Source organism: Chroicocephalus ridibundus, chromosome 10, assembly GCF_963924245.1.
Source record: "Chroicocephalus ridibundus chromosome 10, bChrRid1.1, whole genome shotgun sequence".
NCBI classification, from domain to species: domain Eukaryota; kingdom Metazoa; phylum Chordata; class Aves; order Charadriiformes; family Laridae; genus Chroicocephalus; species Chroicocephalus ridibundus.
This window is the reverse complement of record NC_086293.1, coordinates 15,447,589-15,466,473: the sequence shown is the minus strand read 5'-3', so window position 1 is coordinate 15,466,473 and position 18,885 is coordinate 15,447,589. Positions and strand designations below refer to the sequence as shown.

The 18,885-nt window shown below is 38.9% G+C and overlaps 1 protein-coding gene across 1 annotated transcript in view; it reads right to left on the bottom strand.

Moving 5' to 3' along the window:
• The window catches only part of SUCLG2 (succinate-CoA ligase GDP-forming subunit beta), a 133,649-nt gene that overhangs the window by 48,909 nt on the left and 65,855 nt on the right, over positions 1-18,885 (bottom strand). Inside the window, exons 5-9 of the mRNA XM_063348286.1 lie at positions 18,588-18,740; positions 17,515-17,604; positions 14,673-14,769; positions 8,821-8,982; positions 7,132-7,274 (exon numbers count right to left, since the gene is read on the bottom strand). Of these exons, the coding sequence (XP_063204356.1) occupies positions 7,132-7,274; positions 8,821-8,982; positions 14,673-14,769; positions 17,515-17,604; positions 18,588-18,740 (645 nt within the window). The remainder of the gene's footprint in view (positions 1-7,131; positions 7,275-8,820; positions 8,983-14,672; positions 14,770-17,514; positions 17,605-18,587; positions 18,741-18,885) is intronic.

Here is an 18,885-nt window from a genome sequence, read left to right as displayed (position 1 = left end):
AAAGATTTCTAATGACTATGTAAGAATAGGGTTTCTCTGCATTATCTGAAATGACACGTGATCTGACAATTCAAACAAAGCCAATGCTAACACTCTAATACATGTCCATAACTGAGCGCTATTTACATTTCATTTTTTTCTTCACACACGCACTGACAGAGGCTGCATGTGTGATAGAGAAGGTTATCTGATCCTACTGATGCACGGTTTCGTGTTATTGTAACACTGAGAAATCCACTACTGACAATTAGTCAGTTAAACGCAGAAAACATATGACAAACTATTCACAACCAGCCTATGCTCCAACTAGGATAAGGCTTGCTATCGCAGCAAGTGGGGCCACTTTAATTTTTGTATTTTTGAAACCTTCACACACTTTTTATTTATGACTTTTAAAGCTTAATAGTCCCCTTCCCACTCTCCAAAGCACCCTCCCTCTCACTTGATACAAAGCTTCCAGGACTAACAGCATTAATAACCATTCTCATCAATGGGTAAAGGCAGCTCCAAAAGTAAATCAGATGAGTTGGTTCTTTGTTTCTGGATGTTGCCTTGGATGTTCAAGCCGCAACTCTTCCTCTTAGTCGAGACAGACTTGATAGCCTTGACTGATTGGCATGACTAATGCTGCAACAGACATACTGCAGATCACATTAAACAGCTGTGCAAACTGCCTGCACTCACGACTTGGCTGCTGCCATTATTTTTATTTTTGTTTGATGCGATTATAATGTCTCAGTGCCCAATCCTGGATCAGGAATGCCACGTGACAACATTCCCCTCCTCTTCTTCCACTCGCTTTTCTCCCAGACTGTTTGAAACATTGCCTCAGTGGGCAGGATGCAGGGAATAATTGGTTGGGAACAGAACAGGCACCTGGCAACTCTGAAAAAAGCTTAGCTGCCAAAACCCCTTTCTGGCTCAGGCTTGTAACCCAACAGTCAAACACTAGGCACTGACTCACCGAATAAGACAGATTTTTGCACAACTTCCAGGACAAAACCCTCAGCTATGCAGTCAAGCCTAGTTAGAAACCAGACTGAAAAGAGCCCTTCCCCCTAAAACTGGGAGCAAGTCCTTGCTTAAAATTGCAGAGTGAGAGCAAACAGTCCAATAACACAGCGATACAGTTACCATACTCCAAACTGCCTGAATGTTTGCAGACCTTCTGAATTGTTTTAACTGAACTAGCTCATCCAATTCTGAATTAATTCACCCAAAATAAAGACCAAATAAATTATACAAGACAACCTTATTTTTATTTCTGAAATCTGAGAAAGAAATATCCCAAATCTTTCCTCTTAGCATAATGTTGTCCCTTCTGTTGCCACATAATGGACTGCAATTTAAAGAAAACGAATACTAAAAATCCCTCAAGCCAAAAGGATAAACTGGCGATAAAAATGTCTTAAATAATAAGGATGGATAAACTGTATTACTTTCACACCAAGCACAGCTGGAAAATAAGTGAATTGCAAATTTGTGATTTAATGATACCCTCTTTCAGAATTCTGTTCACTCTCTCAGATGCCAGGGAAATAAAAGCCCCAAGGCTGCTGCTTCACACGCAACTTAATGGCAAGACACATCAGTGCCATTATTTTTCCCATCACTGAGGTGGACAGAGAGATGCCTCTGACATAAGCAAACAGGCAAAGTAAAGTGATGGGAATAAGAATGTCTACTCCATATTAATAAAAGAATATTTTGATTTTGGACTAAAAAAATAGATGGGAAAAAAAATCAAACCAGAAAAGCAAATTAAGTTTTGTGTGTTTGATATTAATTATTCCCTGGATATTAGTTAACAGATGTCAATATGGAACATTTTTTCTTCAGAGATGTTTGTCAATCTGTCAATAGTATTTTGCTTATATGACAAGCAAAAACTTGTTAACATCAATTGGTTTGATAAGTCTTTAGTCGTATCATCAATGACAGGCTTCAAAAAAGGTTGTCAAAGTAGCTTTAGAGGAAAAAGGAAAACAAGAACAACAAACTGTTTTAGCCTTTAACTGCCTGTATTTCAGTGTTACTTTCTGTTAGGAGTCAACTATTAATTTCAGGACTAGAGGCAGTCAATAATAAAGCAAACCTGCTTACAGCTTAGTTTGCTTTACCCGTCTTTCTGCATTTTATCTCCTCTGAGGAAGGCAGAGCAACAAGGGAAAGGGATGGTGCGTAGCCAAAAGCCTGAGGAAAGACTATGTAGTGCTACGTCTGGGTCACATCTCAAGTACACGTACCATTTATGTCAGCATTAATGGGCAATTCTCCTACACCAGTAATGTATACAATATTATTTTTATTCTATCAAGACCACATGCAAGAAAGAGACAGCGGATGTGACTTGCTTCAGATTGTAGGTAAGATGCTTCTGGCCTTGGCCTAATTGTAGTCACTAAATACATCTCACCAAGAGCCTTGTCATTATGGGCTCTCATGCTCACTAGGGTCTTCAAAAACACGATTCAGCCAGTCTGACATATGAAACCTGACGCCGACTCTCTCTGCAATGTGTATAAAAAAGCTGAGAGAAAAACCTGCAGGAATTTAGGAGTGTCAGATATGTGGGACGACTCCAGGCCAAAGCAGAGGACAGAGATGGCAACCAAGCTTCAGCGCTCCAGACAGCAGATTTACTGACAAGACTGGGTTTATTTTAACCTTAGCTGAATCTTGTTGAATCCTTGTTGAATCCTACAAACAATCATCACATAGTAAATATAACCGATCAGGTCTTCAGCGGGAATAAAAATGAGCACCTGTTGAGCTTGGTAAGGATGTGAAAGTACTCAAGGATGAGGACTTCAGTGAGGACGGTTGAAACAGCACTTCATACATGCAGGGGAGAACCAGGCATCACTCAGAACCTCTGAAATACTGAAGGAAACAACCTCTTCTACTTGACTGCAGGACAAAGAGGAGCAATGAAGCAGCTTGAACACCCAGAATCAAGCTATCTTCCCCTTTCCTGTTACTACCTGAGAAAAGGGAAAATGGTTGACATTCTGACAAAGCAGACGCACGGCACAAACTCATAGAAACAAGACAGGCAGGAAGGAGGGGGGAAAAAAAAAAAGAAAAAAAAGAGTCTGGAATTTAGATAGTGAAAAAGAAAGGAATTCAGAACCATTGCAATGACCTGTCTGACCTAGGAAGTATTGGATATGGCAGACTGCAAACAAGACCAGCAGAGTATAAAAGGGTCACTGACTCCAGAGACAGCATTTCCATCCAAAAGCCAGTGGGTAACCTTTTGCAACAAAAAAACCTTTTTTTTTTTTTTTTTTTTAAGAATTATAGACACTGACAACAGCCAAATTAAACCAGCAGCAAACCAGCCAAGATCTTAATTTTTCTCAAAACCAATATTGCCAGCTTCACTAAATCAAATAATGGCATACCTGTATTTTTTTGCTTTAATACAAAATAGACATTTTAAAGACAGCTAAAAGAGAGAAACAGATCTATTTCAAAGTGCAGTTGAACATTTCATTCTGGAAGATTTCTTCTCTTACAAATGTCCTTAACATTGACAGTGCCATATTTCAGTGCAACTAAAAGACAGTGCTTCTGCATATTACAGCCCTGCAGATTTTTTTGTTTGTTTAGTCATTCCTCAAAGGCTCCATGTTGTTTGGAGACATTTACAACAATTAATTGCCCCCTCAAGGTCCCAAGAGCAAATTTTTATCTTCTCAAACAAGGTAGGAATCAGGTTAAAGGTTACAGGGAAATGACTGAGCAGACACAAACTGTGAATGCTGCATTAGCCACAATGACTCTTGGGATTGAAAACCTACTATTAGTTAAGAGAGGATTCATTCAATTATCTTACCGTATATTCATAAGCTAATGGACATGGTGTATGAGGAGAGGAATCACAGAATGGCAGGGGCTGGAAGGGGCCTCTGGAGCGCTTCTAGTCCAACCCCCTGCCAGAGCAGGGTCACCCAGAGCAGGTGGCACAGGAACGCATCCAGGCGGGTTTTTAGTATCTCCAGAGACGGAGACTCCACACCCTCTCAGGGCAGCTTGTGCCAGTGCTCTGTTACCCTCAGAGTAAAGACGTTTTTCCTCATGTTCAGATAGAACTTCCCATGTTCCAGTTTGTGCCCATTGCCCCTTGCCCAGTTGCTGGGCACCACTGAAAAGTGTCTGGCCCCACCCTCTAGACATCCACCCTTTAGACATTTTTAAGCGTGATGAGAACCATTCTCATCTTCTCTTCTCTAGGCTAAACAGACCCAGGTCTCTCAGCCTTCCCCCATAAGAGAGCTGCTCCAGTCTCCTGACCATTTTCATAGCCCTCTGCTGGACTCTCTCCAGTAGTTCCCTGTCTTTTTTGAACTGGGGAGCCCAGAACTGGACACAGTACTCCAGGTGTGGCCTCACCAGGGCAGAGGAGAAGGGGAGGATTCATTAGGTTCCTCTCCACCCAACTCTCCAGCCTGTCCAGGTCTCACTGAATGGCAGCACAACCTTCTGGTGTGTCAGCCACTCCTCACAGTTTGGTGTCATCGGCAAACTTGCTGAGGGTAGACTCTGTCTCCTCATCCAGGTCATTGAATATGCTGAACAAGACCAGACCCAGTACTGACCCCTAGGGAACACCGCTAGCCACAGGTCTCCAACTAGACTCTGCGCCACTGATCACAACCCTCTGAGCACTGCCATTCAGCCAGTTCTCAATTCACCCCACTGTCCACTCATCTAACCCACGCTTCCTAAACTCACCTACCAGGATGTTAGGTGGAACAATGTCAAAAGCTTTGCTAAAGTCGAGGTAGACAACATCCAATGCTCTCCCTCATCCACCTAGCCAGTCATGCCATCACAGAAGGCTAGCAGATTGGTTAAGCATGTTTTCCCCTTGGTGAATCCACTCGTGATAACCTTCTTTTCCTCCACATGCTTAGAGATGACATCCAGAATGAGCCTCACCTCCATTACCTCTTACAAGTTAATGAGGAGTGAGTTGTGTTGCATTTAGGCTAAAGCAGTCTACGTTTTTGGCCAGTCAAAGCCAGGGATGGCACAGCTACAGCTGTGCACAGACACAAGCATAAAGGACTGTTTCAGGTCCATTCCACGCTACATTTACTCTGCCCCACTGTCTCAATTAGCAGAGCTTCATTAGCCCCGGTGTAGGCAGCTAGTGTTAAGCAGTAATATATACAAAGACTATATAATAGAAGGAGCATACATTTACAAGTCAAATGTTGGGTATGCAGATGTTATACATCTGAGAGCTACTGAAATGCCTTTTTGTTTTAAAATTGTTTAAACTCAGTAAGTTTCATCACCAAAATTAAGACCCGCTGATTGTGCTGTAGCAGACAGAAGAATCTATTTAGCATAGTGATAATCGTCAGCTAAGTTGTGTACCTAAGACTTTAGTGCACCTGCTTCTTCGGTACTAATACAAGTTTCAGAACTAAATTACATCTCAACCAAACCTTGATCATCATACAAAGCATGCACTGCACAACAACTCAAACATGCACAAATAAATCTTTGTGTAATGTCCTAAGAACAGCTAAAACTCATACAAACGAAGACATGCATAACAGTGTCTACTAGCATCAGACAAAGAAGGAAACAATCTGGTTTTCCAGCATGAATCTCAAGTTCCATCCCGCCTCCCTTCTGCCCCAGACAAGGTATGTTGCTTCTCTACTTCTCCAGGTCTGTGTTCCTTTAGGCATGTTAATGACTTGAAGCTTATAAGATCATTAAGTAGACGGAGGCAGCCAGTTCTTTTCCTGTAGGTTTTGGGAAGAACATAAACCCAGACCGCTACAAACAAAAGGTCAGCACAACCTAGGTCTAAGGGAGTGCAAAACGATCCAGGAAGAGCGTTTTATACATTGCAGATGACTCTCACTAGTACAGCTGAGCCATCAAGGTATTATGTGCCTTAAAAACACGCAAGGAGTTACAACTACAAAGAGCTTAGAATATGAAGTTGACCTGTGCTTATTTTGTACTGTAAGTTTTCTTCCTGATTTTGCCTTGAAATTTTGCTGCAAACAATATCCTCCTCCATTCGAAAAGTCACAACATTTTGTCACTTAATCCTGCACAGGGGTATACCATTACAGTGATGCAATTTTCACAGGAAGGTGGTATTTAGAGGAGCTAATATCACAGACACAATGAACATGCAGAAAATGGCTGGAAGCACTGGAAAAAAAAGAGACAAAGGAGATAAAGCCAGATTCACAAAAAGCAGCAAAATGTTGAAATGGGGACTTCAGCAGAGATGCTCAGGTACAGGAGATGGAAAAGATGATCAAAGCCCTTCGACAGATTTTCATTAGTAAAAAAAAAAAAAAAAAAAAAATCTACAGCAACTTAAGTTCTGGCCAAGCACAAAAGCACAACTCCGCATTGGCAGGGATGGTCAGCTGGCGTTGCTCCAATGCCTACGCCTGACCAATATTCTCTCAGTAGATATTCTACTTCTGTCTGCAAAGGGGACCAATGACCTCAGCATGCCAACATGCATCTCTAGAAATAACTTCTACTCAATACACACAGACTGATTTCTTCTCCTGTTGTTCAAAAAGAAAAGAGCAACTGCACCTCCATCTGCAAAAGGAAGTGTTAGAATGTACCAGGCTATGATTCCAGCCTGTGAACGTTAATTAAACACAGACTACTATCCTGCAGTGCAGAATCAGATATTTTAGAAATCTGAGCTTAAAAGAATACAAAGCAGCCTTCAGTATTAGCTATTTGTTTAATTTACATTCTCCTTCTTACTCTACCGTGGCAGTGTACTGTTAGGAATAATATTTTAAGTATCTAAATCTCACCACAAATTCCACTTTAGGAGTCAGATGTTCAAAGTTCAGGACCGCAATGTTCAGCATTACCACATCTGCATTTCTGTGCTGAACGGCCTCGAGAAAGCACCCACCCAACACTGATCAAACCTGAGCGTAGGTCAGGAACTGAAAAGTCAATCCAGTGGTTCACAGAAAAATAATTTTCCTCTTGGATCGCCTCTGATCCTCCATGTCCACACCATTATCTGTACTTTTCAGCATACTATTCGTAGTCCTGTAATGCAGCTGTATTGCTGCATGGGGAAGCTTCCGGTCCCCAAACCAACTTTTTTACCTTTGGATCAGCAGTCAGCAGCTTGAATGCTTGATACACTTGTGCTTCTTTCACACCTCCACCGAGATCCAAGAAGTTGGCTGGTTTTCCGCCATTCAAGGATATTATATCACATGTTGCCATTGCAAGTCCAGCTCCATTGACTGTAATTGTAAATACCAAGTGCGTATATTTTACATAAAAGTACGTAAGATTTGTGAAAAGGCTTAAAACGTATCAGCACAACCACATAACATGGTTCAATACGTTACATAAATATTTATTTCTAAATAGGTCAGTACCTATTCAAGGATATTCAGTGCAACAAATAATTCAAAATCTGGTGCATACGCACCTACATTTAGATTTCTTTATGACTTTATTTTAGGACTAAGATGTTCACCTTGCATTAAGCATGTAGGAGCACTGGAATGGTAACTGTGGAAATGCAAAGACTTCTGCTTAAAAAAAATAAGTAAAAAAAAGAGACACGAAAACTGTGAATAGTGATCACATCATGAGATGTGAAGGACAAATGGACTCCTTAAGCTCCCCTTCCATCATTCTGATAGCAGTAGATGATGCTTCGTATTGCTGTAAAACAGATGACTAAATTGTGGGGACAGATATCAGATGCTCCTGAAACTGCCTTTTATTTTGTCTTTGCACCAGCCCAGAAACATTCCCATGGGCATGAATGTCCTCTAAGCAAGGAAAAGTAGGCGTGAATTATTTCTCCCCAGTAAGTTGCTCCTGCTGGACTAAGTAAGACTTCTGTGTCACCTGTAATTCAGCAGCAATATCTAATATTAAAAAAAACAAAAACAAAAAACAAAAAAACAACCAACCCTCCCCAAAAATACTGTAGTGATGCCAATTACTTAGGGTTTTTCTGGTGGTTTGTTTGGTTTTTTTTAATTAAGATTAAAATCTGACTGTCACTTACTGAATCAACTGCAACACATTATCAGCATCTTCTAGATTTGTGGTTAGAGTACACATCAAAGCAATGTAAATACTGGACATTTTCTAAAACCAGTCATTTCACCAAGCTGAGATAAAATGACTAATTCAATTAGATTCAAAACAAAATGTTGTACTCAGTAAAAGAATTTGTACAAAATGAAAATTATTTAGAGCATAGGTGACTTTTTTATTTTTCTCTTCTAAACACAAGAGTAATTTCTGTTCTACAGAAACTTCAGGAAAATAAGAAACTGGTATTTTCCTTTTAACAACCAAACAGCCTCTTTAGCAGCTTTCCTTAAAAAGAAATGGAGTTCAATATTCATTGGTAAATGGGAATATCATGTTTTCACACACGTGCTTTTGCAGTGCCTTATGAGTAAACACAGTCTCATTTTTGAAAATTAACAATCAAATTTTGAGGACTTTTCTTGTCCTGATTACTGGAAAGATCAATTGCAACGGCTTAAAATTCAGAATGTAGAAACCCCACAGGCTTCTCCCTTAGCCTGCCTTCTCTCTGACACCACACATGCCCTCCCTGTCTGCTGCCGTAGTCTTCATCATAGTTGCAACGCAATTTTAGTTTCATTCCCACAAGAACTTGTGGAAGGACAGACAACCTCAGCAAAACAGACTGAAATACTGTCAAAGGTGGACTGAATGTCAGAATGTAATCAAAGTCTACACATTGAACAAGTATGAATTTGTCTTCAAATGTCTTTTGGATTTATTTGTTCTTACCAAAGCAAGCAATATTTCCATCCAGTCCTATATATTTTAAGTCGTATTTGGCAGCTTCGTTCTCTATAGGCTCATTTTCAGACTTGTCATCCATGGCAAATATTTCTTTTTGCCTAAATTCTGCATTGTCATCAAAGTTTATCTTGGCATCAAAACAAACAACTGGAGAAAAAAAAATATAAAACAACATATAGGCATTTAGAGATTGCAGTTAATCAGAGCTTTGGAACTATTACACCAACTACCACAGCAGGGAGGGGAGGGGGTTGCTTAGGGACTGATGCCGCTTCCAACATACGATCAGGTGAAGTTCTAGCCTTTATTCTGGTAGAGAAGGGTAAAGCTTTCCTCAAATCCTATATAGAGAAAAGGCACAGCAAGTGTCTCCATGCCACACAGTCATGTGCCTTTGTCAAGGGATGATCATCTATGTTTGCTTTAAATAAAGTTTCCATAATTTATGAAGGCAGTTTTTATGACGTGGACAGGTGGTCCGCAGTGATTTCGGTATTTTGAAAGTATGACAGATGCGACAGGTAACAGGTTAGCAATCCAAAGCAATGTTTGGTAACATGCACTCATTTAGAGTTGAGCAATATAAAATGCTTTCCTTAGCCATATTTTTAATTTATAGTGTTGTTAGCTATACACACATAATTTCCCTAAAGATCTAAATGAAAACAACTTTAAGCCAATGTATGTTAAAAATGATCAAAAAGATGAGTTTTAAATAAAGAAAATTTTAAAATTCAATACAAAACTTCTATAAATGTCAACATCCTCTATGGTTGTAAAAACAAACTAAAAAGTAGCTAAACCTGACTATATTGAATAATAGATACGAAAGACTAGCTAGTAGACATAATATTCACAAAAAACCCCCAATCAGTAAAAGAAATGCATGTAGAGTGAACTGGTTATTTGCCTATTTACAGACTACTTATTCCTATGGGTTTGCACAAACACCTCATTAGATTAAAACATTCACTATTTAAGTATTCTGATTTGTACTATATCTCGGTTATAATTACTGACTGAATTAGAGGTTTAAGTGTCTTTAAATGCTACATCCAGAAAAATTGAGGAGTTTTTCTTTCTGCTGTGTTTTGATTCATATTGCCATCAAAACACATACATGGTACGTATGCATCTGCTCATGAGCACTGTACGCGTCTCTGCAACCAGAGGCCAATGAAATTTAAACGACAATTTTTAGTTTATGATATAGATACCCATCAACTAAAGTAACTAATCACACAATCCTTTTTAGTGGACAAATACCTCTCTCGTTTTTTTTTTTTTAATGTACAATTGCTTAACTTAGGAGAAATGTCTAAGCAAACAGCAAACAAAACATTTACACAAATGGAGAGTCTCAGTGGTAAGCCTTGATTTGCATTGGGTTTTCTTCTTTTGGATTCCCAATGTTGCTGGGGTTTTTGTGTTTTTTTTTCTAAATACATTTGATTTGTAACCAATACCGGATAAAATTAAAACAAGATCAAATTTAGTTTCAGTGACTGCATTTCAGAAAACTATTCATGAGGTTTGCATATAATAATCTCTCTTGGAAGAGGCTTGATCTTGCCTGGTCAACCATCATGGGGGAATCCACCAAAAGGAGAAATGTCTCAAGTTCACAATATGCTTCTACTGTACTGGAGCTGCTTTAAGTTTTTTAACAATGAACTAAGACCTTTACCATTTTTCTTCTTCAAGCTTTCAGTTCCTTAAGTAGCTAAAACAACTCAAAGCTCAAGTAAAGCTCCAGTTTCAGAGCTCTGTTTACCTTAGACATGATCAGCCTCAATGTCACATTAACAGAATCTCATTTCTACAGAACATTCAACTTTAACAGAGGCCATTCTGTACAAAGTAGCAGGAAAAACACCTATTAATATTTATCAAACAATTTTCACCATCAAAAGCACATTGTTACATGCATGATAGATTATACAAATGAAATTTTCTTCTAAACAAATATCAAAGAAAGCTCCAACACTTATATTCATGGAGTATTTGTGTTGTTTTTGCTCACAGTGTAGGATTTTTGTCATCTGCCAACTGAACAGCTTACACTGAGAGCAAACAAAACAAAAAACCCCAAAGAAATTGGCAGTCACAGGCTTCTGACCCAATAGTGTTAAAAAGAATTTTCTACAAAATTAAACAAAAGGAAGTACATACGACAATGTATTTTCTTATGCAAATTCACAAAAGTGAAAAACACAAATCACAGCAAGAAATAAATCCATCTTAACTGTTACTTTGACAGGAATAATGGTCTTCATACAGAGACTTATATTTTATCATTAGAAATAACTGCATTAAGCTACTCAAATGTTCTTCCATTTGTTTTATCTTTATTCTTCTTTAAGACATTTCAGACAGAGAAGCTACTAACAAAAAAGAAATAAGCACAGGAAGACTTGTGTGTATGTGTGCTAGTAAGGAGGCTTTCACAGCTTGAAACCCACTCTGTTTCTGCTCCTCAGCTTCCTGGATGCTAAACACATGCGGAAAAACCTTGGAGAAAACAGCATAAAAAAATCCTACCATCCCTCAAATTAAGCCCTGCTCACTAAATATGCACAGCCATTCCAGAAAAGCTAAGTTGGCAACTTATCCAAATCAGTTCATCTTTTCCACAGTGCCACCTCATCGCACTCCAGCAAGGATGCAAACTTAGTACCCACCATGGTTCTTCAGGACCTTCTAGGACCACCAGGTTTTGTTTCCTCTCAGTCCAAACTGTCCTCTCCTTCACTTGCCCCTGCTTGTCTACCAATTTCCCCTGTGTGGGGACCCAGCCGAATACGTCCTCAGCACCCCAACGATGCCACTGCTCTGTTACCCGACAGCGCTGCCTCTGCCCTCCTCACATCCCTCTCAGTGTCTCTACACATGTCCACCGTGTCCACTCACTAATACCCAAGACATACTGAAAGGTCTTCCTTGCAGGATCGCATGGCTGAGATGACGTAGGTACTGAACCGGGGATTTTGTCCTTTGCTCTGCCAAAATAACACAACAGTAAAGTGTTTCTATACCAGTCACCTGAGCTAGTTTTGAACCAGCAAGAATGAACACCAGAAACAGCCTAGTCTGGGCACAAAGAGCTCACCTCAAGCTCATTTCTCTGCCTGACAGAAGGCAATTGTCACAGATGTCCCAATTTCTGACTGAGTATAAGGACTACTGAGTACCTTCCATATTGCCTTGTACTGTTAAAGTATCTTGGTCAATGATTCTACTAAAAAAACCCTGATTTCAACAAGTTTTGAGGAAGGAAATTTTATTTTTACAATATCAGTGGTCTTGAACCCACAAACTAAACCTAGTGAGTGCATCAGTCATAGAGAAACATACCAATGAATTTGTTTTGATTGAATTTGAAATGAACATCATAATCCACAGGAAAGTTCCGGCAGTTTTTGTTACAGGTATTTTAAAGGGCCCGTTCATCCCCAAAAGGTCAAAAGTGTCATGTGCTGCACACTGATCGCACTTGAAAAATCCAGACTATTCATTTTGCAAGGCCCTATTTCGTTGTTCTGCTTCTACTTCACTGTGCAACACAAAATGAAAATTTCCTTCTCACCTCATTCCCAACTGGATTTAATGAGGCCAGTGGATCTATTTAAATGGCAGGGAAAACCAACAGTCTATTGCGTTCCGACGGCAAATTTTCCATTTCTAGTTAAAATACAGCCTACAATAGAACTACACTGATCAACAACGAGGCTTTTTGTTTCTCTCCCCCAGCACGCATTTCACAAATTGCCGAAGAACCAAAGGAGCCAGAGTTAGTTACTAAGAATTTGACTTACATTTATTAGGCCGAGTGAGGTTTACAATGCAGAAACTATTGATTCAATGTGTATGTTATTATGGTACTTCAAATGAGGTGGAAATCTGAGCACACAGTGCTGAGAAAGATTCTCAAATACAAGATTTGAAGCATTGGTGGACATCATTCTCACGAGGTACACTCGGTCCAGAGAGCTAAAGGCTTCTGGTGGCAAGAACACCGAAAAAACCCAACCAAGAAGGAATTCAATAAAGGTCTCCTAGTAAAGCAAAATTCTTACATTTAGGCTATAAATATGCTCTTCCAGCTTAGTTAAACCTGAAATCAGTTCATTATATAAAAAAAAAAAATCGGACATACGTTTAATCATTATTATCACTGTCTCCGAATTATCCTCATAGACTTTACTAGAAAAGACATTCCTTTTTGTATTTCTTTAAAAATTGTCACTTTCCAACAGGGCATTTTAGTGTCCCAGAGCCTATTAAGCTGCGTTAGATAAACAGGGTGGGGCAGGTTTTATTTTACATCTTTTCGAGCTTTTCAGAGTTCAACATTAGCAGAATTTTCCTTTTAAGCTGTGGACAATTCTCTGCCAAATGTTTTGCATTTGGTTTGTTAATAAAAAAGAGAAAAACAAGGTTGGACAACTGGAAGAGACTACATAGTTTCTAGCCACAATTCAGCTTTTGAATTCATGACCAACTGAGCCAAAAATATGGATTTTTAGTGAAAAGCTTTTACTTTGCAAACTAGCTGTGGGCACATAAGAAGTATTTTAAAAAATGCTAATTCTTTCCATTGGTACTGACTCCAATGAGGAACTCATGTTCTTAACTGACATAGTAGTGATCTTTTTCCACAAGTTTGCAGAACAGCAATTAAACAGCCACATTGCTAATGTCTGATAAAATGGGTAAAAGCTTTCTCTTCCCATTTCCTAATTTCCATTTTAATCATAGGCATAGCTTATAAAGTTGGTGAAAAGCTGGAATTGTCCTTCTTGACAAACATTGAGAAAGAATGCTCAAGAAACACCCATCAGCACTTCCCAATGTCAAAGAATTCTCTCAAATCACAAAACAATAGGCAGGGCCTCCACTAGGAAGTCACTAGTTCTTGTGAACCGCAGCCTTCGACAGTCAAGTCTCAACTACCTCCCCCTCAGCTCCACAGCTTCTCATCCTTATCCATTTAAATCAAAGACAAGAAATAAAAAAGGAGAGGGCATAAATACCGTAAAATACTGGCATCAGGAATATGGCATGGCAAAATACTGGCATCAAAAATACTGGCATGGGTAAAATTGCACTGTCATCAAATTAAACAGCAAGGTGGTAACTGTGATCCACCTGGATGAGCCCTACTCTGTTTCAATACACCAAAGCCATCTTTAGTTCTTCCTCTCTTTGCCTTTGTCCAAGTTAATCAGACAAAAATGACAAATGGAAGGGAAGGTTTCAGCTGGAAAACCAACTACTAGAATGATGTGAAAGCTAACCCAGCTCCTTATTGTTACCCTGTATCTTCTTAGCACTGTATTCATGGTGGAAACAGATCAATTACCCTTTTTCCTCCCAAAGGATGTAGCTAAGTTCCAGACAGTTCCAGCTGGAATTTCTCCCATGCTCTAGCAGGTTGCAGAGTCAGGCACTTAAAATTTTAACTTACCCATATGTTTAAAAACATAAAATCACAAGTTTCTTTCCACATAACCTCAGTAATTCCTAGCAGCATTAACAAAAAACCCAAAACAAACCCAAGAAAAATCCAACTTTGTACACAGAGCAGAAGAGCAGAGAGGGTCACTGTTTCTCATCAAGCATAACATGTAGAAGCCGGTATTTCCAGTATTTGCATGAAATAACAAAAAGTATTGAAATGTAAAATCTGCCATGGGAATATTTATGAATGTTGCTTAAATTACATTACAAAATGAAATTAATGCAAAGCTGCTGCTACAGCCTTCTATGCAATTTAATTTATAGTTTGCATAAATAAAGAATTATAATGCATTCATTTGTTTCCTTCACTTTCTTACCTTGTCCTTCTGGAGTTTCACCAAAGGGATTCACTTCAACCTGAGTGGCATCAATTTTCAAGAAAAGATGATACAGCTTCTTAATTTGATCTGCTGCCTAAATTTGATCAAGCGATTTACAATTACCACGCAGAAAAATACAAGTTAATGTTTTCAAGCAAAGGTAAACCATTATTGATTATTTTTAATTCATTAAATTGCGCATTAGCTCTAGATAATTACTGCTTTTATTACTGTTTTCTTAATCTTATTTATATAGTATCTAAAATAGCTATAACGTAGCATTATGATACTGCATAACATTTAGTAAATGTGCATTTAAAGACTTCATGAACTGGAGATTTCCTACAAAGTAAACAGCACGATAACTATGACAAGTTTAATTTGAAAAGTGCCTAACATTTCATAATGACATGTTCGCCGGTACACTGAGATCTAAGTTGCATTCATGTTAATCAGTCCAAATTCAGAAACCATAAAGCACTATATCACATTAGTGATGTTAGAAAAAATACACGTTTCTCCTTCCTACATCAGTCTGAAATGTTTTCTTGAAGAAATTATGTCAGAAGCATGCTTGTTTACTCTTTACAAGATACTTTTGCTTGTTCCTTATTGTTCCTCACCGTCTATCTCTGTGACCGGTTCTGTGGCCAGAAGTATTGTGACTGACCACTAACTTCCAAGTCTTTTGCTCTTACAACATTCTTCCATTAATAGAACCACTTAAAAAACAGCAACATGAACGCGCATTAAAAAAATCCCTTTGGTTCTTTATACACTGACAAGCTATTATCTGCAGACCTATTTTAGCTAAAGAAGTGCACTAATAAAGAACCATTCAAATTTGTTCCTTCATTACTGATGGGTCAACTGAAGTACACAAACCCTCTACTCAGCGCTGGCAAGGCTGCACCTGGAGTGCTGTGTCTAGTTTTGGGACCGACACGACTAAGACTTTGTAGAGAGTTACAGTTTGGAAACAGCATACAAATTGCTTACGAAGTCTTCCCTGCTCGAAGTCATCAACTAAAGCATTCTCAGTGGTTTTGACTTTAAAAAAATTATCAGTTATAAATCTGCAACCACCAAGGCAGCAGTTCCCTTGGCACGGACACTCGGGTTGACAAACTATCCTAACACCACACCGGTAAGGCTACCAACAGTGACACGAGGGAGGAAGTCCCACTGTGCAACCCCACACTGATTCTGGGCAACCTGAAAAGCTGTTGTTGCCCTAGTACGCTGCTGTAATCTTAACAGATCACCAGAATCACGTAACTGTTCTCAAGGGCTGCGCCACCTTTCAGCACCTCTCTGAATCAGGCAGCTTAACGTCAACATTTCTCTTTCTCAAGGTCTACAGGTACTGAGCCTCTTCGAGGCAAACCATAAAATCCCAACCTAGAAATACTGAATGTATACGTAAATACTAGGATTTTTCTGAATAAAAATTATGTCTTTTTGCTTCAGTAAATTCCTTTGAGTTGATAGCACAAGGAAAGAAATGCATTCACTGCAGCAGTTCACTGCGTTCAGTTTTGGACCCCTCGCTACAAGAGGGACATTGAGGTGTTGGAGCGTGTCCAGAGAAGGGCTACAAAGCTGGTGAGGGGTCTGGAGGACAAACCTTATGAAGAATGACTGAGGGAGCTGGGGTTGTTTAGCCTGGAGAAGAGGAGGCTGAGGGGAGACCTCATCACCCTCTACAACTACCTGAAAGGAGGTTGTAGAGAGATGGGGGCTGACCTCTTCTCCCTGGTGACAAGTGATAGGACAAGGGGAAACGGGTTCAAGTTACGTCAGGGGAGGTTTAGATTAGATATTAGGAGACATTTTTTCACTGAAAGGGTTATTAAACATTGGAATAGGCTGCCCAGGGAGGTGGTGGATTCACCATCCCTGGAGGTGTTTAAAAAAAGGGTAGATGGGGCACTGAGGGACATGGTTTAGAAGTGGCTCTTGTCAGGGTAGGCTAAAGGTTGGACTCGATGATCTTAAAGGTCCCTTCCAACCTCAACAATTCTATGATTCTATGATTATTTAAATGTATTGCTGAAAAGTCCATATACTGGTGTTAATTATTGAGTACCAGAACTCTTCAAGGGTTAAAAGGTTCAACATAATAATTCCTCCTCATTAGATATACAGCTAAATCTTCAAATGTGTTTTAATCAACTTAATGATTATGCATTTGTTAATTGCATGGTTGGGATAGAAAAATAATTAAAACTGCTGAATTAAAAATAAAGGAGTTCTACAAAAATGGCAGTTTGATGTTACGGAAAAAAAAAATCAGACAGAAGTAGCTTACACAAGGTTTCTCTTCTCTGCAAAATTATTCATAAAGGCAAAATATCTTGCATATTTGTGTACAACATGGAATTCCAATACACATAGAAGAGAGTTACTGAAAAGACGACAAGCTGTCAGCCTTTTGGTTTTGAGTTGAAGATCAGAAAAAAAAAAAAGGGGGGCTTCAATTACACAGGGAGATACACTTTTACTTCTCTCCATATTAAGGGCTAAATTTTCAAAAAAAGCTCTACCCATGTAATTTACTGAGCTCCAGTGGAATTCCAATGAAATCAGAAGAACCCCACGTGATGTAACAGCATGTTGTCATCAACTGCTTCAAAGACCAGGGACTTTTCACTTTGGAACAAATTATTCAAATTGCTAAAGCCTGATGACAATTATATAGGTGCAATTTAGTATTTAAAACGTCAAAATGGTCCGGATCTAATGTACACTTACCCCTTCATGTCCATTCAGAAAGCATTTATCATATAGCTGAGCTAAAATGTCTTCGGTAAATACAAAGGGAGTAGAGTCAAGTTACCTGCTGTTGCAAAGGTCCTTTGAATCCCAAATTTTTTGCCATCTGCAGTGCCTGATGATCCTTTATGCCTTCAAAAATATCTATTTCCTCCTGTAACAATAACGTGCATAAATATAACTAAATATTCAATCTGAATGGAGATTTATAACTTCAAAAGGAAAACACTTAGTATACATTTGCAAATTAGCAATTAAAGTATGGCTGTTTGCCAAAGCTCTCCGAGACTGAGGCTATGGCAGCTGCCTATAGGGTATGTTATAATTACCACACCAACTATGAAACAGTCCTTCCAAAAAATATATAATTCTTCAGGGTGGCACGCTGACAAGACAATGTGACACCAGTTTTCACTTTTAATTACTGTACAGATGGCGTTGACGAATATTTAGTCTGTTAATTTTTATGACATCTTCTGGAATATTTTCAAGGCAACGGTGTCACTGCCCAGTAACACTGTGAAGTTTATATAATTTTAAAATGCACATTAAATATTTTTACAATTTTTCGAATAATTATACTTGATTGCATCAATTATTTTCCCAGATGAATAACTTGTCTACTCATTATCATGCCATAGTAACATAAAAAAAACAAACCTTCAATGTAGTCATCGTTAAGAAAGCAATTACAACAGTTGGGTTTCAGATGCAGAAGTTAACCAGGTACAAAGAAATAATTAACAACTCTGTCCATTAGCAAAAAATCAACTACAGAAACAATAACCATACTGGCACTGGCCCACTCGTGAAAAAAATGTACACCGTCCTGAAAGTGAAACCCACTCATAAAACATTTCAGATACTAAGTTTAACATATCATATAACAGCCAGATTTCAGCTTTTTCTAACTTGAGCTGCAGACACAAACACCAACAAAACAGACGACAAACATTCTTCATTCATCTACTAGATGACAATTGACCCCCTGTTTGATGAAACCCGATTTTTATGGTTCTTATTGTCTTCTTTCCATACATGGAAGAAGGAAAGATGGAGGGAGAAAGGGGGAAAAAGATATATTATTTTGGATAACTGACAAGGAAGATTTTTAGTCTAAAAATATTATTTTAATACCTTAAAGATAAGTTCTGGGCTAGTAGCTGCAACTTCTTCTATGTCAACACCACCCTGTGGACTGCCAACCATAACGGGTCCATTGCAGGCTCTGTCCATCAAAATTGCGAAGTAAGTTTCCCTGGAAATATTCAGTGCTTCTGCAACCATCACCTAAAAATGAATACAGGGGAGAAAAAAAATAACAAGAGTTCTGACTGGTCCATCTCACTGCTGACACTTCATTTCAACACAGCTTTGCTTCCTTGAGGTGTCAAGAGTAGTGAATGTCGTAAAATCTTTTGCAATGTAAAAAGCA